This window comes from Sarcophilus harrisii, chromosome 1 (assembly GCF_902635505.1).
Source record: "Sarcophilus harrisii chromosome 1, mSarHar1.11, whole genome shotgun sequence".
NCBI classification, from domain to species: Eukaryota; Metazoa; Chordata; class Mammalia; order Dasyuromorphia; family Dasyuridae; genus Sarcophilus; species Sarcophilus harrisii.
Window position 1 is genome coordinate 589,233,901 of NC_045426.1, and position 27,091 is coordinate 589,260,991.

General features: G+C 34.2%; 1 protein-coding gene across 3 annotated transcripts in view; it reads left to right on the plus strand.

Moving 5' to 3' along the window:
* Positions 1-27,091, plus strand: part of OXR1 (oxidation resistance 1) — a 568,147-nt gene that overhangs the window by 246,393 nt on the left and 294,663 nt on the right. For all 3 annotated transcript variants that reach the window (XM_031947111.1, XM_031947112.1, XM_031947113.1), the window contains exon 3: positions 22,781-22,980. In XM_031947111.1, coding sequence (XP_031802971.1) covers positions 22,781-22,980 — 200 coding nt within the window. The remainder of the gene's footprint in view (positions 1-22,780; positions 22,981-27,091) is intronic.

Below are 27,091 nucleotides of genomic sequence, written 5' to 3' on the forward strand. Positions count from 1 at the left end.
AGATAAAAGATTAAAATTAATGCCAAATAGAATAAAAAGTAAAAATGAGAAGATATACATGATGTATGGTTGAGGAAATGCCAACCTGATAAGTGTGAACAAACCAATTTCTGCATATAGGAAATGGACAAAAAAACTAATAATTCGATTAACATTCCCTATGAAATTTTAATCTATGACAGTCATCAGAAAAAGGAAACAAAAAAGTATAGAAATAATATTAATGAACAAACATTTTATCTACTTACTATGTGAAGAGAGAGGTGTAGTGTCAAAGGAAACATATTTCATTTGTAAAATCTTAAGAAGGAGAATATAAGTAATTGAGTGATCAAGTATAAGCAGTATCACATTTTAAAACAGGAAAAACAAGATTTCTTTATTGCACTTTGCTTTATTGTGCTAGTAGTGGGGTTGTTTGTTTCCAAACTGAAGATTTGTAGCAAGCCTGCATTGAGCAAATCTATTGGTGTCATTTTCTCAATATCACATGTTCATATCATATCAGTGTCACATTTTGGTAATGTTCACACTATTTCAAACTTTTTCATTATTATTAGATATATTATGGTGAACTCTGATCAGTTATCTTTAATGTTACTATTGTAATTGTTTTAGGATACAATGAACCACATCCATATAAGATGGTGAATTTCATCTATAAATGTTGTGTGTATTCTGAATGCCTCATAGACCAACCATTCCTGTTTTTCTGCCTCTCCTTGAGTGTCTATTTCCTAAGACACAATATTAAAAGCTGTCATCAACATACAGGCATATAGTTGTAATCAAAAATATTACAACCAACTAAAAGCTCAGATGATGGTTAGTACTTTTAGCAACAAAATATATATTTTTAATAAGTTATGTGGGTTTTTTTAGATTTAATAATATTGTACACTCAATAAACTACAGTATAGTGTAAACATACTTTTATATGTACTGGGAAACCCAAGGTATTTTACATGACCCACTTTGTTGGTATATTCGCCTTATTGTGGTATTCTGGAACTGAACCTGTAATATTTCTCAGGTATATATGTATAAAATTTGACAAGAGATATAATTGAACATCATCCTTAGAGCATTCATAGATAAAATTGTAAGAAGGACCTTACACAAATAGAAGATGGAAATAAATATATGAAAGATTTCCTATAGCAAATTCTTTTCTCGATCAATGACAGTGAAGTTACCACATTTGGAATCTAATATCATAGTCCCAGTTATGTTGCATAAAGAAATAAAAAATGCACTAAAGAAAAGAGAAATGGGAAGACTAGCTGAGTTATCATATCAAGTATATCCAGAGGAATTCCAGTAGAGCAATATAATTTTGAAAATAGTGAAGTCAAGATTGATTCTTAGGCTTCTTAGCTCTCCACCTTCAGGGCTGGGGGAGGTAGAAAAGTAAACTCTTCCCAAAGTCTTTCTTTATAGAGGATTCTGACCTTTCAGGACTTTCCAGAGAAACCCTCTATTCCTCAAAAGCAGGTTTACTTAGTTTTGATTCCATGGTTTATTATATGGGTATCTCCTTGTGGCCTCTTACCTTCCCCCCACTACTTTTCATCTTCTTCCCCCCACCCCCAACCCCCAACCCCCATTTGATTATGAGCTTCATTCTTATTAGTATCCTCAATGCTTACTACTGTCCCTGGCACATGTCAGGCACTTAATAAATGTTTATTGAATTGAATTGAAATGACATCAGGAAGAGACAGAGGACAACAAACTCTTGGGGAAACCATAGAATTTATTATCTGCAAAAAGTAATCATGAAAATATGGGTAACTACTGACTCATATTAGTACTTTCAGAATAGGAATTGGATCTGTTATTTCACTGAAATAAGGAGTGCTCATCTATGAACTAGGTGGACAGATTCTCTGTAACTTACAGACTTAAGAAGTTACCTAGGGCAATGAGAAGTTAAATAACTTGCCTAGAGTCATACTTCAGTATATATCAGAAGCAGGATTTGGACTTGGGCTGGTCCTAAAGAGGGCTTTCTATCCATTAAAATATACTGCTTTTTTGGGCCCATTTTATCTTTTAAAAATTTATGAAAATAGCTTATACAAGTATGTACAGATAGAAATACATATACATATATGATCTATCTATCAAACTATAATCTAGCTAACTATCTGACATTTAAAAGAGGCACAAGAAGGGAACAATTAAACTTTCATATATGATGTTTTGGAACATACAATAACTTTTTACAATAATTCTTTACAATCATGACAAAGATAGAAAATACAAAATCTCAGCATTCTTGTTTCTTTTGATGACTACAAGAAGACAATAAATGTTTTAGAGCAAAGTATACCCTTAAACTATTCTCTAGTGAGGTATGCCCTGTGCATATGTTAAAATCATATAAGATTCCCTAAATAAATAAATATATATACATACATACATACATACATATGTATATATGTATGTGAATAACAACAGGAATATGTTATTTTGGCTCTTTAATAATCAATGTCCAGTGAGGTATAAATGGAAAGAGATATTTACTATTATCATGGAAGATGTCTAAACATAGGGTCCCAATGGAAAAGAGATTCTCAATAGATGCCAAGACCCTCCAGGTTCTCCCTGTTCCTGGATGGTGTTCTCATTGTATCAGGCTCCAAATCATTTCAGAACTTACTAAGTGAAATCCCTAATAATTCAAAAGAATTAACTCTAATTAGTCAGAAAAAAAGTCAAGGTAGGTGAAGAATAATTTTTATTCAGACCATGCTATTCAATCTCACTGCCTATAGATAGAGTTAATCAATCAATACATATATCTTGGATAAACCCTAAGAAGAAGGGGATAATATATATATTGACTAACAGTTGTATAGAATATAAGATCCCTATATCTTTATTTTTGTTGACTACAAAAAACCACAATTGAAATGTAGTAGAGAAAACTACCATCTTAATGACTGTTTTCCATTCATATTTTAATATATTATGTCAAGATCCCTAGGTCCTCAGTGTTTTCAGTGGACTCCTGTGGAAGATTCAAAACATACAGTCACAGAATGAAATAATTTGTATTTTGCTGTTGGCTGCTCAAAGCCATGAAATGCTGGGTCCATCACAATACTACTATGAAACTTAACTGTCTTCTAATAACCACGAAGATGACTGAAGCAGATGCTGTGGAGTGCTTAGAAATTGGTAAAACATTAAAGACTTCAAGGTCTTCACTTTGTTTTGGACCATCACCAGTCATCTTGACTTTTATCCTGCCATTGCATTTGATAACTCAGGAAGAGAGAGTGAAGCTGCCAACTTTGTTCAGTTCTGCTTCACTTAAATCCAATTCATGCATAAGTCAACACATCACCTCTGTTGTCATTGGTCTTCTTCAAAAATGAAGGACAAACAACAACACTTCTACTTCAACAATTTTTCACCTAAAATTGTATTAAGGCTACTTAAATGCCACAGTGATGCTTCTCACAGAATATGGAGTCAAGAAGACATTGAGTTCAAATCCTGCCTCAGATACTTACCAAGTGTGTGACCCTGGACAAGTCATTTAATCTCTGTCTGCCTTAGTTCCCTCATCTGTAAAATGGGGATAATTATAGTCCCTGTCTTTCAAAGTTGTTGTGAAATTCAAATGAGAGAACATTTGTAAAGCATTAAACCTTAAAAATGCTATCTAAACTTTGATTCGTATTATTTTCTCAGGACTTATCAATTATATTAGACAGTATATTTTTGTCTTTTTTTAATCAAATGCTTTAAGATTTTTAGTATAAATTCTACCACTTCTCTTTGATGCTTTTTTCAGATAAAGAATGAGTTCATCACCCTGTAGTTATTAAATTTTCATTATCTTGCCATAAACTGAAAAAGGCTTCTCAATTGTTCAAAATAATATTTTCCTATATTATTTGACAGAAGGGAAAGAAGAGGGAAAATATTCTTGAGTTTAGAAACACGTTGATAGTCACATTTGAATCCTATTTTAGAGCTGGATGAAGTGACTTCAGAGATCTAGCCCAAGACTTTCAATTTGTAGATAAGGAAACTGAGTGTGGCTCATAGTAATTGTGACTTATCCAGAATTACATGGCTCTTTAATGACAAAATAGAATCCAATTCTCTGGAATTCCTGTTTAAATAAGCTTTGTTTGAATGTTTCCTGACATTTACATATCCAACATAAATGTTAAAACTGTAATGTAGTAAAAAAAAGCAAATTTAAAACTCGTTTCTTCACATTTCCTACATGTAAACTAAAATAGCTGTAAACAAATGACAGAGGAAATATGTTACATAAAAACTGGAAAAGGTTTTGATACAAGTACTATTATCAATAACAATTATTTATTGAGAACTCCCAAAGCACAAACTGTTTTTTTCAAACAAGAAAGTACAATTTGGGGGTAACTAGGTGGTGCAGAGGATAGAGCAGCAGCCTTGAAGTCAGGAGGACCTGACACTTAACACTTCCTAGCTTGTATGAGCCTGGGCAAGTCACTTGACCCCAATTGCCTCAGGGGGAAAAAAAAACTGAAGAAAGTACAATTGATCATGTTAAATTTCTTACCATGTATTTGACACTTATAATTAATATATATTTAAAAAAAAAAACAGTGGGTCCAAATGAATCTATTTCATCATGAAAATTTGACTTTCATTTCAGTTACCATTTGTCAGTGAACTTTCTGTCCATATTTCCCCTTTCTCATTTGTAATCACTAAGTACGTGATTGAAAACTATTAGCTTCTTTGTCTGAAGCTTGATCTCATTAGTTTTCGATCAAAGAGGGAATAATCTAATTATTCAGTTGGGTAGAAATTTATCTAATCCTATAAAGAAGTAAGAGGAGAAAGAGGAAGGAAGGGCTGGATAGAAGGGAAGGCAGAAACACTAGGAAAAAAAAAGGTAAGAGAGAGGGGTGGTGGAAGAAGATAAGGTAGTGGATGGGATGGGTTAAAAAAACAAAACACTAATAAAAGAAAAGAAGAGAAGTGATAGAAGATAAAGTAGTGGGTAGAGTGAGTTAAAAAACAAAACATTACTAAACACAGAGTGGAAAGAGAGAACAAAAATACATACAAGGGAGAAAATAGAATGGAGGAAAATCCAGAACTGGTAATCATAATTGTGAATGTGAAGGAAATGAATCTCCCATAAGATGGAAGCAAATAGAGTTGATTAAAAAAACAAATCCTACAATATCTTCTTTATAAGAACACATTTGATAGAGAGAGACATATGCAGAATAAAGCACTGGGGAAAGATAGACTAAAAACCAATTGGAAATTAAATCATCTAATTCCTAAGAATGAGTAGGGTCAAATAACAAATCACAGAAACAATCTATAATTTCATCCAAAAGAATGACAATAATATGATAACATACCCAAGCCCATAGGATACAAGCAAAGCAGTTTTTAGAGAAATTTTATATTTCTGAATAGCTACATGGAAAAATTGAGAAAGAGGAAATCATTGAATTGGGCATGCATCTAAAAAAGCTAGAAAAATAACAAAATAAAAACCTCCAATTAAATGTCAAATTAGAAATTATGAAATTCAAAGGAAAGATTAATAAAATTAAAATTAAGAAAACTATTGAACTAATTAATAAAACTAAGGGTTGGTTTTATGAAAAAAACCAACAAATAGATAAACCTATCAGGGCCATCCATATATTTATGTCATAGAAGGAAATTGTCAGGATTCTTTCTTTTCCTATTTTTCCAAATAGTTTGCATAGTATTATAATTAATAGAAAAGGCAAGTGGGTGTATTAAATTGTTCACTAAACTCCTCCCCTAACTGTTATGAGACCTGATCTGACTCTTTCAGGCCTGGAAGTATATAGACCAAGATTTTTTTTTCCTGGAAGGACTGAGGCACAAGCTTCCTTTTGAATGGAACTGGGAGTAAATAGAAAGGGAACAGAGAGGATGGAACGATAATAGCAAAAACAAAATAATAATAATAAAGTTTTTCATCGGGGCACAGTGGTTGGAATGCTGACCCTGGAATCACAAAGATGGGATAGAGAAGAGGTGTTGGCCAAATATGTGGGGGGGTGGGGGGGAAACAAGATACCTATAACATTTTTAAAACATAGATTGCTTTGTAATCAAAGACAGGAATTTAAAAAAAAAAAACAAAAAAAAACCTTATTGCAAGTCCTTTCATATAAGAAAGACAGCTAAAATCCAGGAGAAAATATTACTCTTTTGTGTTAGAAATGATTAAACACAAGATTCCAACCTTAGTTAGAAGTTACCTTTACTCAGATTCCAGGGTGTGTGTGTGTGTGTGTGTGTGTGTTTATATGTGCAAGTCACTTAAAATCTCTAATTTCCTAGATGAAGGATCCTAAACTTTATCAGTTAATCCAGTATTCCCTCTCTCTTCATCTCATAAAAAATTTCTTCATCAAACAATTCTTTTTATCTCAAGATTCCTACCTGCACTAAGTCTGTCATCCTATGGTATCTCATGAATTGATGTTTGTTTTTGCCAATCATTTTGTATCCTGTTGTTAGGAGAACCTTACATGGAAACAATTAGATCAAGTATAACAAAAAAACAAATATCCTTGGGTCCATTGCATAATGCTTTTTTGTTTGACAGAACACATATTCACTAGAAATGAACAGCCTATCATTTCCAAAAGAGAAAATAAGCAGATCCTGTTTTTTTGTGGAGAGATGTGTCCTTCATAAGTGTTTTAAAAAAGCAGTTTACAAAACTACAATATTTACTTCTTTTTAAATGCTTTATTTGTGATTTTTGTCCTTTATCCCCAGTTACTTTCCAGTGTTTCCTCCTTAAGCTCCTTTCTTGAAATGTTAAAACAAAGTAAATAGACAGCATAATTCTATGTAGCAGCATATGCAGAAATCTGTACCTATATCCTATAACCTCCCTCTTAAAAGGAATGAAGACTGTTGCATCATCCATACTCTGGAACAAAGATTGAGCATTGCAATTTATGTGAATTGTGACATCATTTAGTGTTATTTTCATTTGTATTATTGTGTTCTCTATGCAAAGAGGTAAGAAACAAGGACAGCTAGTTGGCATAGTGGTTGGAGTGCTGACTCTGGAATCACAAAGACTTGAATTCAAATCCAGTTTAAGACACTAGCTATTTGACCTTGGACAAGTCATTTAATCCTGTTTGCCTTAGTTTCCTCATCTGTAAAATAAGCTGGAGAAGGAAATGGCAAAAAATTCCAGTATCTCTGGCAAGAAAACTCCAAATAGTAAGAGTCAGACACAACTGGAAAATGAAATGTAAGTAATATTTATTGAGCACTTATTAGGTGTCAGGCACTGTTTTTACATACAAATAAATAAAACAGTCCCTGCCCCAAAAAGCTTGACAAAAAAAAAAAAAAAAAGGAACTAGAGGTTGTAGAGTAAATAAGGGTAACTGTGTGGGCAAATTCTGTGTTTCCAGAAGTATAACTTTTAGGAGAGGAAGAAAGTATATCTGACCCCAAAATGAATGCTCCTGAAAATACTTATCAATGGGAGACAGTAGTCTATAAATATTTATTAAGCACTTACTGTGTGGAAGGCACTGTACTGAGTTCTGGAGGCAACAATAAGAAAAAGAAAGCCAGTCTCTGGCCTCTAGTTGCTTATAATCTCATGGGAGACGACAATACACAAATGGTAGCTTAAAGGGAGAGGTCAGTTGCCAGAGAATACACTCTACAGTGCCAAGTGTTCTTGGAATCAAAACCAAATAGAAGAGCTGATACAAAATGAAGAGTTTGGGAGAGGAGACCAGGATAATAAAGGGATATTAAAGGTTTAAAAGAACTCAGGTGATGAAAGATGTTCCAAGATGAGAGTAGGGATCACAAAGTCAATGACAAAGATATAGAAACTGGGAAGGCTAAATTGAAGACTGAAACAAGCCAGGGGATTTGGCCATTAAAAAATTATTGAGTAACTTTGGAGAGAGTAGTTGCAGTTAAGTGACAAAATTCACTCTCTTTCACTTACATGTCCAGCCAACTGCTAAGCCTAGTCAAATCTATCTCCACAATATCCCTTGTATTCATCCTCTTAATCATGCCCTTAGTTCACACCCTCATCACATCTCACTTAGACTACTGCAATAGCCTCCTTAATTAATCTATCATCCGCCCATCAGTTGGAGAATGGCTGAATAAATTGTGGTATATGAATATTATGGAATATTATTGTTCTGTAAGAAATGACCAACAGGATGATTTCAGAAAGGCCTGGAGAGACTTACACGAACTGATGCTGAGTGAAATGAGCAGGACCAGGAGATCATTATATACTTCAACAACAATACTATATGATGACCAGTTCTGATGGACCTGGCCATCCTCAGCAATGAGATCAACCAAATAATTTCCAATGGAGCAGTAATGAACTGAACCAGCTACGCCCAGAGAAAGAACTCTGGGAGATGACTAAAAACCATTACATTGAATTCCCAATCCCCATATTTATGCCCACCTGCATTTTTGATTTCCTTCACAAGCTAATTGTACAATATTTCAGAGTCTGATTCTTTTTGTACAGCAAAATAATGTTTTGGTCATGTATACTTATTGTGTATCTAATTTATATTTTAATATATTTAACATCTACTGATTATCCTGCCATCTGGGGGAGGGGGTGGGGGGTAAGAGGTGAAAAATTGGAACAAGAGGTTTGGCAATTGTCAATGCTGTAAAGTTACCCATGCATATAACCTGTAAATAAAAGGCTATTAAAAAAATTAATCTATCATCCTCAAGTCTCTCCCTTTTCTAATATATCTCCCCTCCAAATGCCAGAGATGTGCCTAAAACTCAAATCTGGCCATGCTATTCCTGATCTGAAGAAACTTCAGTAACTCCCTCCTCCTTTTAGTATTATTGTACAAACTCTTCTCTTTTGCATTTAAAGCCCTCACTACGTTACCTTTTCAGCTTTTTTTATTCATTAGTCCCCTCTATGTCAGTTCAGACAAACTGACACTACATGTTACAATCCATCTCTTATAAACTAGTCTGTACACTGGCTGTCCTGCATGTCTTGAATACAGTCCTCCCTTCCTGGTGCTTCTTATAATCCTGGGTTTCCTTCAAGACTCAGTTTAAGTACGACTTTCTAGACAGGGCCTTTCCTGATATCCTTCTTGCTACAACCTCCCCACCAATGACCTTGTATTTATTTTGTTCAAATTTTCTTTATTCTAATATATGTTTCTGAATGGAATGGCAGCTCCTTGAGGATAAGAACTAATTTTTAGTTTTAGTTTTTGAATCTTCAGTCCCTAGCACAGTAGTGCTTACTGGCAAATTGATGACTGTCTATACTGATTCTTAAAACATAAATTGGCTTTTGCATAAAATCTTTTGCCTTTAAGTTAATCCTCAAGGGAAAGGTGCGATTTTCATTGTAGTTGATTCCATGGTCTAGGAGAGTTTCACTATGGAGGACAGCAATTATAGATTAGGGTATAATTTGGCACATTTTTCATGCAGAAGGATTTGTTGTCTTGTTTTAATGCATATGTTTTTAATCTGTTATTTCTTCTACTATTGAAATTCTTAAAATGTTAGTTTTAGCAGATTTTGTATTTTGTGCATTTGGGTTTTTTGTTTTGTTTTAATCGACTGACTTTATGCCAAGCAGCATAGGAGGGGGGGGACAAAAAGCCCTTCATTTTAAACATGAAAATTAGAAGGCTTTTGGTCTCAAAAGTCTTGTTTTTCTTGAGTAATGTGAAATTTTTGCAGCAGCCACTGTATCCAACTCTAAAAATCTTGCAGTCTCGGCATCTTTTCTACTTTTTAATAAGATCCTTGGCAAAGGCTATTTCTAACCATAGGAATCACACAAACCTATAAGGGGAAGAGACAGAACCTCTGAGAATAGCAGTACTTTATACAAACTAAAGTTACAGCTGCAAACCAAACAATGGACTTTATGCTGCCATATCCAGTGTGGGAAGAACTGAATGTCCTGGCTTTCTAAACCTGCTGATTCAAATGAGATGACAGCATCACCCACCAGTTTTGCAGATAACAAAAGATATCAGTGGTTTTGTATGACTGGCTATCCCTTTGTAATGCATATATCTACTTTTAGAATGAATGAGGGAATTTTGCAAACACGTGTAGTGCCATGGTTTGCAACCAAAGAAAGGAGCAAGGTAATCAATTTTTTTTTTATTATAGTAACTTTTTATTGACAGAATCCATGCCAGAGTAATTTGTTTTACAACATTATCCCTTACACTCACTTCTGTTCCGATTTTTCCCTCCCACCCTACACCCCCTTCCCTAGATGGCAAGCAGTCCATGTATGTTGAATATGTCCTAGTATATCCTAGATACAATGTATGTGTGCAGATCCAAACAGTTTTCTTGAGGTAATCAATTTTTATGTTTACGTGGATGTAGTGTAGTATGTATAACTTTGAAAAAGCAGAATTGATTTATTAGAGAACTAATTTGATATATATCAAATTAAATTTACATATGTGGAATATAGATGTCCAGCTACTCATACCTAATTATAGGTAACAGCAGAACTGATTATGATTTGTGGAATGTGAATGAAAAGGGGAAAAATTGTTTTTCTCTTGTTCCTGAGTGAATTACAGGATATCAGAGCTAAAAGTGATGTTAGAGTTCATTTGGTCTAAGCCCCTCATTTTATAAAAGACTAAGAACAAGAGAGATGAAGGGGAATACCTTAAATTACATAATAAATGAAAGTATGATATCATCATCACCATAATCATCAATCATTTTATTCATCATCACTACTACTACCCTAAATCATTATCATTACCACCATCATCATCATCACTATCACCATGATCACCATCACTACTGTTATCATCATCATAACTAGCATTTATATAACACTTTTTAAGTTTGCAAAGTATTTTATAAATATTTCCTCAGTTGATTCTTACAGCAATCGTTGAAGCAGCTACAATTATTATTCCCATACAGGGCCACATAGTATATATATCTGAGATTGAATTTAAATACATAATTGTATTAGAGAAGGAGTCAAGAACATCTTTGAATTCTTTCTCACATATTAACTACCTGTGTTGCCCTAAGGAAATCACTTAATTTCCCTAAGACTTTCTAAGACCCATTTATGTAAAAAGGAATAACAATCACATCTTTGTCACAAGGATATTTTGAGAATGAAATGAAAATGTAAGAGAAGACCTTCAATGCAACATATAAATATCAAATGCCATGTCATCAAATGGTTTGGCAGGAACTGAACTAGGCTCTTACTGCTTCAACTTCAGTCATCCACTGCAAAATGAAGTCAAACCTCAGTTTAAGATTGAGTTCACAAGTCACTTTACCCCAATTTCTTCACAAAAAAAATTTAGTTTAGTGCTCATACAAAATGTCTACAGAGTCTTTATTGCAGTTTTGATCTTTAATAGCTTAAAACTTCAGTGAGATTTCAGGAATACCCTGTGTCTGTTATGAACTTTTGTAAGGAGGACACATTGGAAAGCATTTGAAAGAGAAGTTTAAAAATTATTAGGAGATGGAACACTTGACAAGAGAAAATAAAAAAAGAAAATCTTTTGCTCAGAGATGATTGAAGAGATTTCATCTGAATACAGAGATCTACAGAGTGAAAATTGTATAGAACAATAGATCAGGAGGCCACTTTCTTGCACAGCTAAGTGGTATAATAGATAGAATCATAGAGAGAATCAGGAAGATGAGTTTTCTTAAGTTCAAATCAAGCCTCAGACATTTACTAGCTTTGTGACCCTGGGCAAATTACTTAACCCTATTTGCTTCAGTTTCCTTATCTGTCAAATGAGCTGGAGAAAGAAATGGCAAAGCACTCTAGTATCCTTGCCAAGAAAATCCCAAAATGGGGCCATAGTCAGATATGACTGAAACAACAATATAATTAATTCCTTGAGCTTGTCACATACAAACACATATACACATATGTGCATACACATACATGCCTATACACACATACATATATACATACATATCTGTTTATATGTATATGTATATATATATATATATATATATACATCAAATACATTCTTTATAAATCTATAACTCTGTCTATAAATTCCTCCTGCATGACAGGTATTGAATAGAGGAAATAACAAGACAATGTACAGTATCTTCAGGAAGTTTCCCCTATGATGAGGACAACTTTCCAGGTTTGCTTAAGAGGAATTACTTGGGAATGTAAAAGTATTTTGCTCACTGTGTTATGTTATCCAAGTCCATCCTGGTATGGCTGTGCTGAGTGCAAGGGATTATTCTTAACTACTTTCAACCTTGATATATTTGCTGGAATAGTGGCTTCAGGAGAGGACCTGTTCAAGGGCTTTGTATATGTTGAAAACTAGTTACTATATTTGTATATTGTATTTGTATCTCTATTAAAGAATATGTTTACATGGATTTAATATGTACAACTTTAAACTAGCAGAATTATTTTTAGGGAATTAATTCAATATGTATCAAATTACATTTTCACATCTGGGATTTTAGTTAGCTGCCAAGAAACCTATACCCATGAGGGGATGAGCCACTCTAAGAATCAGCAAACTATAGTTTATAGGACAAATCTGCCTACTCTGTTTTTGTATGTCCCACAAGCTAAAACTATGGGGAAAGAATACATTTTAAAATCATAGACTTTTTGAAAATAAATAGTAGAATGGAATGGAACATCATTTGCTAATCCCCAAAATTAAATAAAATGTAATAATAATAATTAAAAAATGATTAATAATAATATCTAGATTTATATAGCATATTAAGATTAATGTTTGATGCTTGTAATGATGTTGACAAAACCCTGGGAGATAGGTATTATCATTATCATTTTATAGATGTGGGAACTGAGGCTAAGAAAGGTTAAATGCTTCCCCCAAAGGTTACAGAACAGATTATGAGGCTGGATTTAAGCTCAGTACTTCTTGAGTCCAAGTCCAGCATTCTATTTACTGTGCCACCAACTTGCTCTAGAATAACTCTGGACCTTAACCTTGACTGAGATAGTTGATAATGTATCTATATGTCTTCCTTATCTTCTCTAATTTCTGTGACATCATATTCCAACTAAAGTAACCTTTTGAAACATGTCACATCAACTACCCTTATAAGGATAAAGGAGAAAAAAAAAAAAACTAACTTGTCAGGACCCAGTATCATAGCTCTTAATCAATAACTCATTATTTTCTAGTTAATTGGAATCAGGATGTGAGACACCCCTCACTTCTTCAATCAGAACATTAGATTCTGGAGACAAGGACATCCACTGATAGGACATATGACTAGACTGAGATAGCAGACATGCTGCTAACAAAACAATACTTTCTTGATTCAAAATTAGATTTTTCCATTACAAAGGTGAGATATCCCTGAAAGACAAGTCTTGACCAGAAGACCTATAATATGACCTGATTTTGCATCCAATTCTTTGGTTAGGAGGAACTGACTATAGAATTATTAACAAAGAAGAAAGTTTAGAATGCATGGGATGTTCAGGATTGGTACAAGGCTATTACAAGGATTTGCTGAGCCTTTTTCAGGACAACTTATTTACCTTTGGTGCCCACTTGTCATCCAGCTCTCACCTGTGGTTACAAGAAGCTTGTAGCATGTATAGCTACTACACCCCAATAAACCATTAGGGCAGATGGGGCTACACCAGGTCAAGAGTAATCTATAAGCCTCAGACCTATAGATGAGTTAGGGGGATGTCTACCCCAAACATATGAAGACTTCTCTGATTGGAATAGGAGATCAGAACAATCCATTCTAATGATCATGAAGGTAGCTGAAACAGGTATTATGGAGCATGTATAGCCTAGTCAGGCATTGAAGATGCCAAGGCCTCCTTTCCATCCTGGACCATCACTAGTCATCTTAACTTTTGTCCTGCTACTGGACTTTGATGACTCAGGAAGAAAAGTGAGACTGAGGACTTTGTGCAACTCTGCCTCATCTAAATCCATTTCACAAGTCAAGACATCACCTGTGATGGCCTTGATCCTTTTCAGAGGATGAAGAACAAAATAACAACAAAGAATGAATAAATAGAAGTATTTGCGTACTTAGATTGTTCCAAGCACTTGGAATGCAAATTCAAAAGCAAAAATAATCCCTTACCTCAAGAAGCTTACTTTCTAAAGAAGACCACTTTGGAAAAGATAATCTGTAAAATGGTACTTTGATCCCAAATTCACTGAGATAAAGTGAAAAGGGTTTTAAGAGGGTGGATTAACACATGCAGGAACAATGGAAATGGAGTTGAGCATAGATTATAGGATGGTAAAAAGATACCTGCAAGTGAGGTTGTGAAGGAGATTCCAGAGAATCAGGAGTGAAGCATGAAAGATATATTTGATTGGATTTTCTTACATATGACCACAAGTAGTGAGAAAAACATGGGAAATATTCATATAGATACTTTGTCTCTCTCTAGGCTATCAAGAGAGAGAAGTACCAATTTTTATTTCCTTTATTTAAACACAGATGAAGGAGGCAAGAATCTGCAGAATGAGGATATATAAACAAAGAATGAGAAGCTTGCAGTCATTACACCTAGACACAAATTCCATTGCTTTCAATGTGATACTGGGCTAAAAGGCATATAAAGTTATCCCTTTCACACACATAGCTTCTTTCTCTATTGTAGTTTCAATATATTGCAGGTTAGCATAAGAAATTAAATGGAAATTTGGGGAGAGTTTTTATGGAAGCTGCAGATGACATGTGAAGGATAACTGATGTTACAGAAAAAAGTTTAGAAATTCAGAAATGCATAAAATATATGTTGGTACTATAAAAGAAAAAAAAAAGTTCAGGGGCAGCTATGCGGCGCAGTAAACAGAGCACCAGTCCTGAAGTCAGGAGAATCTGAGTTCAAATCTGGCCTCAGACACTTAACACTTCCTAGCTGTGTGACCCTAGGCAAGTCACTTAACCCCAGTTGCCTCAGGAAAAAAACAAAAAAAGAAAAAATTTGGATTTCTTCTTTGGTACAGAGGAAGGTTCTTTTGGACTTTTGTATCTTTTTTTTTTTTTTTTTTTTTTTTTTTGGTTTATTCTACTGTTTAAGTAGTTGTTTTCTTCAGATAATTTTTTCCTTCCTTTTCCAAACTGGTGACTCTCTCATGCATACCTCTCATTTCTTTTCTCATTTTTCTTCTGCCTCTCTTGGCTGCCCTTTGAAGTCATTTGTGAGCATTTCCAAGAAGCCTCTTTGGGCTTGAAACCAATTTTTCTCACTCTTTGAGATTTCTTCTGTGGATATTCTGTCTTCATCTGGGTTTATATTTTGGTCTGCCCTGGCACTATGGTAGCTTTCTATGGTCAAGGTTCTTTCCTGTTTCTTGCTGATTTTCTTTCCTTTTCTTTTGGTATTTCCTCTTTTTTTACTTTTAAGGTAGAGCTCTGTTCCTAAGGTAAAGGTGATGGTGTCCAAAACTTAATGTGAAACTCTGAGCCTTGACTTTGAGCACATGGGTCCCTTGTGTTTGCAGGGGTATCTTTGCTTGCTTTGTTCAAGAAACAGCTTGGTTTCCCAGAGTTTGCTTTCTGAGCTGTGTCTTCTATGACAGGAAGCTGCCCCATTGATTTGCTTCTCTATTGAGCCAGGACTGAGAGTCTTAATTGTTAATTTGCTGTGATTAAGTTCTTCTCTGTACAGGGCTGAAATTCTGAAAATGTGTACTTGAATCTGAGTCTGCAGAGCACTTAAGGCTGATTACCTATTCGATGTGAGATAATGATTCTATAAACATATATTTAAATGATATGATAATATGATAGTTCTTGTCACCATTGGTATTTGCTGAATGTGTGGTGAGGTAATCCTAGGTAAGGATTGGAGGGCTGAGGGAGAGAGGTCAGAGTCACTGGGTTGTAGGATAAAGAGGAGAGAGGCTTGAGGCTCCAGACTCTGGAGTCCAGATCTATCTTTGACAAGCCGTGTGGCAATTTGCCTGCTTCCTTCATTTCTTTCCCTAAAGACCAAGTACTTTGATTGATTCTGACTCTGACTGATCCTGAGGCCCTCCAGAAAGTTAGCCCAGACACTATACTTCTCAACAGCTTTCTCAGAGTTGATCTGACCTGGGCTGAACACCCTTTTCATCCCAGTCAGACTGATCTTTCTTGAAGTTTTTTCAGTCTATCTTGAGCTGGAGAGTGGTTTCATTCCATCAGACTCTGTTCAGAGGCTTGGTTTTATGTGTTTTTCCAGGGAAACTGGGAAAGCTCAAGCAGCTTTCTGACTTTACTCTGCCATCTTGGCTCTACCCCCAGACCATTAGTTGGTACAGAGGGAGAGACAAAGAATTATACCCATATTTTCCAGATCAGAGGGGCACTATGCCCCTAACTCCAGCAATGGGGAAGGGATTAACTGCATATTCATAGGAATTCTAGACTGTAAGTCAAAAGACTTGAATAAAGTTCATGGGACTTCCTATATAACTGATTATGACTGATACTGGGTAAGTCATTTCACATTCTCTGAGTGTCATTTTCTATATCTATTAAATAAGAATAATGCATTGCCTCATAGGAGTATTATGAAGCAATAATTAATGATGATGATAATTAAGTTTTGCAAAACACATGTATTTCATCTCAAATATTTGAGGCTGTTACTATTATTAATCCCATTTTACATATGAGAAAACAGACAAATTGAGGTTAAGTGACTTGCTTAGGGTCACATTGTTAATAAGTGTTTCAAGTGAGTCTTGAAGTCAGGTGTTCCTGATTACACATTCAACTCTCTATCCATTACCTAGTTGCCAAAGGAGATCATGTCTAGAGAATGATCATTTAAAAACATTATATCACTATACACTACAACTTGTAATAAATCTTGTAAAGGATTCTCTGTTTTTCATTCATGACAACAGCTTCATTTTGGAGTGAAATATAAAATACCTTAAGCTAAAATTATTTTAACTTCAATTGAGGGATCACACTTGCCTTTCTCTTCATAATGTTTTACTTCTTATCAATGGGCATTTAATTTCACATACACCTACATACTTCATTATGCTATATTTACATGTACTTAACACATCTAATTAGGACTATTGTTGAAATTTAGAAAGATTTCCCCTTTCATGAAATTTGAAAACTGGAGGTAGTGTTTAGCAGGTTTCCTTGTCAACCAGAAAAGAGTCGTTTTTAGAATCTGAAGGGAGTAAGTAATTCAATTTACCCACACAGTCTGCTTTCTAAGAACATACAAAAAAGAATTTACCCCCCTGCAAATCAAGAATCTGGTTGAGGTGTTCTAACACTTCCATAGACAACTTTTCCTTCTTACTCAAGATCGCAATGGATGCTTGGAAAGTTTGGGGGTAGGGAAGGGATTATCAAAGTTTGTCTCTGTTAGATTTTACTTAGGGCCTTAAGCTATCCTGCTAATTTCAAAAGTGCTCCAGAGGATAAATGGATTTTAGGGACTTATAAGTATGTTAGAAATTCCTGTAAAAATGCATTTTAATCACTGGAAATTTCTGGAAGCTTTTTTGACTGATATTCCATAGCACAGCTGTAGTAAAAATAACCAATATCAATATGAAATAATCATCTTTGTGTGTTTGTGTGTGTGTGTGTGTGTGTGTGTGTATATGTGTCTGTCTGTCTGTCTGTCTCTCTCTCTTTTTGCCTCTCTGTCTGTGTCTCTTCTGTCTCTCTTCTCTCTGTCTCTCTTTGTCTCTCTATGTGTCTCTGTCTCTTGGCCTGTCACTCTATCTCTGTATCTCTATCTCTCTGTAGGCACATCACCCAATCTCCTTTCTACATGGTATAATGAGAAGTTGCCCCAGATGGCCTCTGAGTTCCCTTTCAGCACTAGAACTGTGATCCTATAGTGCTTTGATCCTACAGTCAGATTTCAGTTCAGAGTATCAGTTTTCTCATCTATAAAAAGGAGGAAATAATACTTACATCACCTATTTCATAGAGTTGTGGAGAACAAAGTATTTATATAAGGTCCAACATGCTATATTTTTAAAATGTGATTTTTAATGGAACATTTTAATAATAATGCTCATTCTACCAACAAACTTAATAAGTTTGTTTCCTTTTTTATGGTAATCTAAACAAAATGTAACCAATTTCTGTTCATCAAGATTAAGCACATTTGGGAATGACTCTAAATTTAACATTAGTGAAAGTATAATGAATCAGCCCAAAATTTTGTTCCATTAATTCTGGAGTTAAATGTAAAGATGAAAGGTTTAATTCACAGTTGTTATCAATCTTCTATCTATAACTCTTTGATTTCCTAATTATAAATAGGAATAATAATGATAACTGACATTTATATAACATTTACAAATACTCTCTCATTTGATCTTCATAAGAGCTCTAGGAGGTAGCTGTGATTGTTATCCCCATTTTACAAGTGAGTAGACTGAGGTAAATAGTATCTTGGCCAGAGGCAGACTTAGTGGCTGAGATCACATTTGAATTCACATGTCTTTTGATTTTAGGTCTACCCTACCTCCCTAATAAATACATCATTAAAATGATGTACATCCAGAGAAAGAACTGATGGATTTGAATGGTAACCAAAGCACACTATTTTTCCTTTCTTTATTTTTTTCTAGGGATTCTTTTTTTACTTTTTCATTTTGTTTGTTCTTTCACAACATGAATAATATGTTTTACATAATTGCATATATATAACATCAAATTGTTTACTGTATTAAGGAGGAGAAAAGGGAGAGAGGCAGAAAGTTTGAAAGCCAAATTTTTATTTTAAAAAAAATGTTAAAAATTGGAAAAAATAAAATATTATTCGAAGAAAAATATGTTAAAATAAATTAATTATTCATTTTAACAAGTTATTTATCCAATACCACATCATACCTGTTTCTAGGTTAGGCATTATCATCTTTCTTCATATATTCAAGGCCAAAAGGACACAAGGTTCCTTTCCAGGATCCTTAAGAGTGAAATGTTAATGAAGTAGTTCCTTAGAAACTTATGTCACTAAGAAAAATAGAAACAACATTTCGGTGGAATCAAGAACCTAAATTTTAACAAGTTTACCTATTCGTAACATGAACCAGAGATATAGCTCAAGATTTGAATTAGAAACCTTTGCTTATAAGGTAAATGCTCAAACCATTTGGAGGCTACTTGACTTTGTTCTGCCTCCTCTGAGCCCTCACCACTCTTCTATAACTCTTTCAATCATCTCTTATTCAGCTGTTCTTCCAAATCTTCCCTTCTTTCAACTTCTCACCCTATCTCCACCCTGCTTACTCTCAGTTGATAATCTCTGCTGAACTTCGCTGAGAAGATTGATGCCATCCAATCTGAATTCTTTTAATTCTGCCCTCTCCTAAATCTTTCTTCATCCTTCCCTTTCCTCCTATCCTAGAAGTTGAGATGGCTCTCTATTTTGTCAAGGCAAACCCCTCTATGTCTATAACCTTTATCCCAGTGCTCATCCTTTAATTCCTGAATTTGTTCTATCAATCATTCCCTTTCTCATTAAACATTAATTTTTTTCCTTCTCTATTGTTTCCTCTCTTAGTCTACAAAAATTCCTATGTATTTCCTTTCTTTAAGGCAAAGAAAAAAACTTTCCTTTACAGTAATGCCCCTAATACTATTTTTCTACTTCTTCCTACCTTTCATTCAATTTTTTTAAAAAAGTTTGGTCCATTCTCATTATTTCCACTTCCTATATTATAGTTTACATTCAGTACTTTATACTCTACTATTTCTTCTACTCATCAACTAAAACTGTTCTCTTAAAAGATATGAATGACCTGATTACCACTTTCATGTCCTCCCTCCTTCAGTTTTTATCCTCTATCAACTCTTCTACATTACCTACTGTTAACCACAATCTAGTTGATTCTCTGTTCTTCTATGGCTTCCATTATTCTACATCCTTTAATCTTCTAAGTACTCTGTTTCCTTCACCAGCTTTTTTTCCTTCATCTCATAAATATGGATATCCACTAAGATTTTATAAAAAGACTTTCCTAACCACTTCCCAAAGCTCCAGTCTTATTTATACAACTAAAAGTGATAGCAATAGCTAACATTTATACAGCTTTTGAAGGCTTGCACAGTGCTTTACATATATTAGCTTTCTTGATCTATTTGTTAGACATCTTCACTTGAATATTTCATCATTATCTTCAGCTGAATATATCTCAAACTAATTCCCTTCTCTCCTATAAAACATGACTTTTCTTTTAAGTATTGTATTTCTCTTGATTTCCGATTATCAAATCTTTATCAATCTTTCCCAAAAAGTTTTCTTTGACACTTTTCTCCCCTAAAATGACAAACCACTCCAGTATCTTTGTCAAGAAAGCCCTAAATGGGGTTACAAAGACACAACTGAAACAACTGAATAACGATAGTCAAAAAACAAAAAAGAACCCTAAAGCTTAAAGAAAAAAACAGGTTGGACAAGATTTGTTACAGAATAATAATCTGTGTTCTCTCTAAAAAGAAAATGGATCTTCTGCTGGTAGTGGACCTGTCATTACAAAATCACTACTGAGACCACAGTCAGTCATCAAATCACAGACAATTTTGGCCAAATCTATCAATGTCTCATTAGAATCAACGGTTAGGTTTTGTTTGCTATATTCTCTTTCCTGAAAAAATGATACTTCATTAATCTCTGCCATCAAGGGCACTTTGCAAATCCTCTTTTGTTACTTTGCACTTCTGTGTCAGCCACAGGGAATTGGACTCAATCTGGCAAGAAGAAACAGAAACAGGCTCTTTAAAAAAAAAATGATGAAAGAGAAAAAAGAAGCAGTAAGAATAAAAGAAAAAGAAGAAAGAAAGAAAAGAAGATGAAGAAAAAAGAAAAAGAATAAGGAAGAAGAAAAAGAAGAAGAAAGAAGTGTGTTGAGGCTTTCAGTTCAAATCTGAAAACTTAAAGCAGGACTTTTGTAAATAGAAAGTAATGTAAATTGCATTCCTCTTGAACAGAAGGCTTCATTGCTACAATGCTTCCTTTCTGTATATCTTATATTAAAGATATATTTCCCTTAATCTTCATTTGAAGTGGAAAATAAAGATAAATGCCACTTTAGATACTTCCTAGATGTCTGACCCTCAGCATGGCACTTTATATATGCTTCAGTTTCTTCAACAATAAAATGGGGATAATAATCTCCTTACTAAAACTTGTGTAAATTAGATGAGATAATATTTGAAAGCACTTAGTACATAACAAACAGTAGATGTTTAATAGATTTTTTCTTTCTTCTTTTTATTCCTAATCCCCATGTCTCACAGTGAAGAACAATGAATCAGAATAATTTGGAGGAAATATTCACTGGAAGAGAGTGGAATTGTAGTTGATCCATTTCTTTTTGCCCTTAGGACCAGCATTCTGTTTATTCTGGGGAAGATTTGGGCTCAAACATCAAATAGTGATGGAATAATGTTATAATTATTATATTTAGTACTTCCCTCTACTGATGAGTGAGTCTCCTGTTGAATAAACTTTAGCTATTTTTTTCATTACTTTGATTTATCTTAGCAGTCATCTTTTCAAATGTTTCAGAGGTAGTAGTTTCTTGAGCTATTCTAAGTGGTCACATAGGTTGCTGGCTTTTTCACTACCTGATTAAGGAAGTTTGTATCTCAGGCTAATAGAATGGAATATTCATTAATTCTCTGTGAAGAGTTCATTGGAAGACCATGTGTCATACTGGAGAATGGGCCAGTCTTGACATTAGAAAGTCATAGGGTTATGGACTCAAAGCTGTAAGAGTCCTCAGACCTCAGATCAGTTAGAGGTGGAACTATCTCACCCTTCTTTATTTTACAAATGAGACAATTTAGATTCAGGCAGGATAAGTGTCAATTAGATTTAATTGGGAAGTGTTGTGATATGATAGAGGCTTATCCTTGGATTCAGGATATACTCTTTAGTCCCTGTGCTCAAAATTACATAGATGGTAACCTTCAAGAGATGGAATTTAAATCCTGGGTTGTAGTCCCACCTCTAACCTATAGTAATTATGCAACCATTGGCTGGTAACTCACCACCTCAGTGCTCCTAGACCACTTTCTAATACATACTTGTGGCATGGGAATTGCTGATAAATATTAGCAGAAAAAAAGTATCAGGGAATTCATAATCCCAGTAAGTAATCCTTCCTTCCACCCCCCAAACCCTTAATGACTTAATTATTTACAGCCTTTATCTTTTTAAAATATGAGAAAAATGCAGCCAAGGTGACATAACTTACTTAGATAAGCAGTGACACTCTCCAGATATTAAATGTCTTATTTCATTCATTGACACCTGAGTTGGTTACCTTATTTTCAGAGAACATATTAATGCCTCACTAAAAAGAACCTTTGTTATCAGAATAAAATGTAACAAAACAGGTCAGTGACTTTATCTAATATCACAACTTAAAATGCTTTGAGAAAAATACAAAATTTTTCTTCTAATATATTTTCTTTGTGTTATAAATTCATTCTTTTAACTATTTCCTCCTAAGAGTAGAAAGCTAAGTATTTTCCTAATACCTTTCTCTCTTTTAATATCTTTTTTTAATATCTTTTAAAGTTTTTAATGTTAGGGTATAAGGAGTTCTTATTTCTGGGAAAATCCCATTAGGTTTACAAAACTGAAAAGATCTTTAAGTATAAGACAATGTATTATTTATTCCATTTTCTCCTTTCTTGAGAAATAGGTATATTTTTAAAATCAAAAATCATAGCATATTATATTCTTCACTTGTAGGTTGAAGAAAAAATCCCAATCTGTGGATATTACGGCACCAGGATTTAACCCTCTGGGAGGAGCAGCAAAACCAGCAGCACAGACCAGTAAGGTGCCATCTGTTGCCAAGACACCAACCATTGTGGAAGAGGAGAACAACACAGACAATGCCCAAAAGCGTAATCCACGGAGAAGTGAACTCAAGAGATTCTATACAATTGGTGAGCACAATACATTCTTCATGCAAAGAGCCTGTGTACAAATGGTATTCTTAATTTACTGTTGCCTCAATTATAAAAAATATGGGTTTTTATATCTTCATGATGGCTCAGCTGGAAGATTTCCTATATTTAAAGTTCATAGCTACGTGGGAGGAAAAAATACTGAGACACCTTTAGCTAAGTTTTCTAGCTTTTAAGCTTATTGATGCTATTTCCATTTCAGTCCTGCTTTGGTAGGTACTTTTTCTTTTTTTTTAAATTTTGTCCTTTACATTTTCTCTTCAGTCTCACAGAACTCTGATTCTATTCTGTCTGTTTATTAAGTTAAATATCACTGTCAGTCTGTAGCTAGAAAAAGTTACATGGAAACTACAAACTTATTGTGCTCAGAGGTGGAGTCCTTAAATTCTGGGTCTGTTTTCCTATAACTTCATTTCAGAAGACTAAATCATAAGATTGTATGGGGGAAATCATCATACATTGTTTTGGGCAATGAAAAAAATTGCCAAGCATTTTTTCTCAAAACATATTAGATGTAGAATTTAACCACTGAGAAAATGGAACCAGTAAAGGAAAACATAATTAGGACTTTTCTTTCTACTGTAGAATTACCTGGAATTAATATAAATACATTTCTGGGCCGATTTGAGGTGCTTGTATTAATTTAACCTTTGCATAAAAAATCCTTGGTCCTCTTCTATTTTTAAAGCTAATCCTAGAATCAATTTCAGAAATAGTATTCATATTTCCACTTTAGTTAACCTCTGTTTTATATAACAAAAATGCAGAAAATTATGAAACTTATGACTGGATGTACACATTTATGTTGTATAATATCAACTGGGCCCTTATTGTAATCCTTTTACACCTGCCTTGTTGATTTCTCTTCACTGCGATTTATTCCATCATTTTCTCCTCGAGAAGAGGTGACCTTTTTCTTTGACAAAGTAATTCTCTCTACATTTACAAGTGATCCCATTCTACCTCTTCTTCCACAGCAGATTGCTGCTTCAATTGTCCCCATTCTCTCCCTAATCTTCAATCTCTCCCTATCTACTGACTGCTTTCTCACTGTCTACAAATATGCCCATGTTTTCCCTAGTCATGAAAAATTTCATCCATCCCCATTATCTTCCTATATCTCTCCTCCCTTTTGTGGCTAAACTCCTTGGAACTGTCTTCTCCAGACTTGTAACCTCATCATCCAATAGAAACTTCTCTCTCCAAAGTTATCAGTGTTCTCTTCATTAGAAAATTTAATGACCTTTTCCCAAATGTCATCTTTCTTTACCACTGTAGGCTTTGATATTGCTCTTCTCTTTGATACTTTCTGCTATCTAGGATGTTGTTATTTAACATCATCTCTCTTGGCTAGTGATAGTCTCATCCATGTCCTACAACTGTGGATATTTGGCAAGGTTCTATCCTAAACCCTCTTTCTTCCCTCTATATTATTTAATTTGGTGATCCCATCAGTCCCAAATGATTCTACTAAAATGTCTTTGAGAATTTACATATGTTTGTCCAATGCCAAACTCTCTCCTGAACTTGAATCTCTCATCTCCAACTACCTACTGGATATCTAGAACATAAGATGTTTTATAAATATCTTAACATGCTCAAAATTAAACTCATGATCTTCCACCCCAAACCTTCCCCTCTTTCTAATTTTTTTATTACTGTCAAGTATACCACCATCTTTACAGTTACTCAGAATTACATCTTCTACTACTCTCTTTCTCTCATCCTACCATATCCAAATAGTTGCTCAGTACTTTCATTTTCACTTTAGTAACCTCTCTCTTTTTTTGTATTTTCTCCCCTTATCTGACTCTGACACTTTCTTCTCCTCATACCTGGGCTTTTATAATAGTTTGTGGTTGATCTCTTCTCCTCAAGTCTCACCTTATCCAATCCATCCTCTACTCTGCTATTAAACAGGGTTTCTTAAAGTACAAATCTGTCTATGTGACCTCCCTATCCAATCAATTCCAGTGGTTCCCTATTACCTCCAGAATCAAATATAAAGTTCTCTGTTTAGGTTTTAAAACCCTTCATAACTTAGTCCTTAAGAAGGATTCACTCTCTCTTTTTTTTAATTATAGCTTTTTATTTACAAGTTATATGCATGGGTAATTTTACAGCATTGACAATTGCCAAACCTTTTGTTCCAATTTTTCCCCTCCTTCCTCCCATCCTCTCTCCCCCATGGGAGGTTGACCAATATATGTTAAGTATGTTAAAGTATAAATTAAATACAATATAAGCATACATGTCCTAACAGTTATTATGCTGTACAAAAAGAATCAGAGTTTGAAATAGTGTACAATTAACCTGTGAAGGAAATCAAAAATACAGGCGAACAAAAATAGAGGGATTGGGAATTCTATGTAATGGTTCATAGTCATCTCCCAGAATTCTTTCACTGGGTGTACCTGGTTCAATTCATTATTGCTCTATTGGAGCTGATTTGGTTCATCTCATTGTTGAAGAGGGCCACGTCCATCAGAATTGATCATCATATAGTATTGTTGTTGAAGTATATAATGATCTCCTGGTTGAAGGCTTCACTCTTTAAGCACTATTACTCCTACTGTATTCTGCAATCCAGTGACATTAACCTCTTTTCTGCTTCTTGAAGACAACACTAGCTCCTGAATCCTGACATTTCCATTATCTGTCTCTTATTCCTGAAATTCTTTCTTTCTTTCTTCTTCTTCACTCTCTGGTTACCTTGGGTTTCTTCAGATCTTAGCTAAAGTATTATCTTCTTTTTAGATGAATCCCATTCAACTTGTTTCTCCAGTGCCTAGTCTCTAAAATATCTCTCACTCTGGTATATATCATATTTGCATAGAGTTCTTTGATTACTGCTCCCTCTTCCCCTTTTAGACCTTGAGCTCCTCGAGATCAGGGACTGTTTTTTGCCTTTCATGGTATCTTTAGTGCTTAGCATAATACCTGGCATATAGTAGGTAGTTAATAAATGCTAATTAACTGGGTGCAGTCCTATCATACTTTAACTGTGGTGGATCATGGTATTTCTGAAGTGGTGCTTCCTCCATGGATTAAGGTCAAAACCCTTTTATACTTTCTTACCCCAAGAAATCTTGGTAAAACACAGCAGAGCATAGCGCACCATAATGTAAAAACATAGCACTTTTATCCCTTCCTGTTCCAGTGATAACAGACCAGTTCAAGCCTCACTTTCCAAGAATAGACTCCTAAATACTTTTCCCATCTTCAGTTATCCTTCCTTGTGTTTAGCTTTTACTTTTTTTTGCCTGAGTAATCTAGTCTTCCTGGCATACTGTTATGATCAGACTATTGCTGTGTTGTTTGTAAAGTTAGGTTAGGTTTCTTTATACTATATTATGTTACATTATATTACACTATATTATATTTAATATATTGTTATTTTATATTATATACATAGAGATAATATATAGATATATTTCATTACTTAAAGAAAATAATTCAGACTAGTCATTGGAAAGTCAGATACTGAAATTAAAGCTTAATGAAAATGGGCATATAATGAAAAGATAAAACTCATGAGAAAAGACCTTGATGCTGGGAACGACTGAGGGCAAAAGAAAAAGGGAACAGCAGAAAATAAGATAGATGGATAATGTTATAAAAGGCCATGGACAACAATTGCACAGGATAGGTAGATACAAGATACACTAGTGAAGGAAATACCCATGAATCCATTAAAGAATTCAAATACAAGTTTGGGGAATTTCTGACATTTAGCATGTAATTTTTTTTAAGGAAAAATACTGCAAATTCTGATCTGCTTTATAAAAAGAAACCTACCACTTCCTCTAAACTATAGATTAATTAATTTGCTAGACAGTCCCTTAAAAAACTATGACTGCTTTTCTTTTCAATATATTGCAAGATTGTATCTCTCAATCTAATAGCTTTCAAAAGGAGCAAGCAGTTTTAGATATAACCACTCCATTATTGATCACTGCTATACTGTTTTATCTCACTGAAAAAAACTGTTAAGAACAATTTAAGACTTTTCACAGCCTTCATCAATCTCTGTTGAACCTTTGACTTTGTAGACAGATGGCCTACAGATCAAATTGAATAATATCAATAT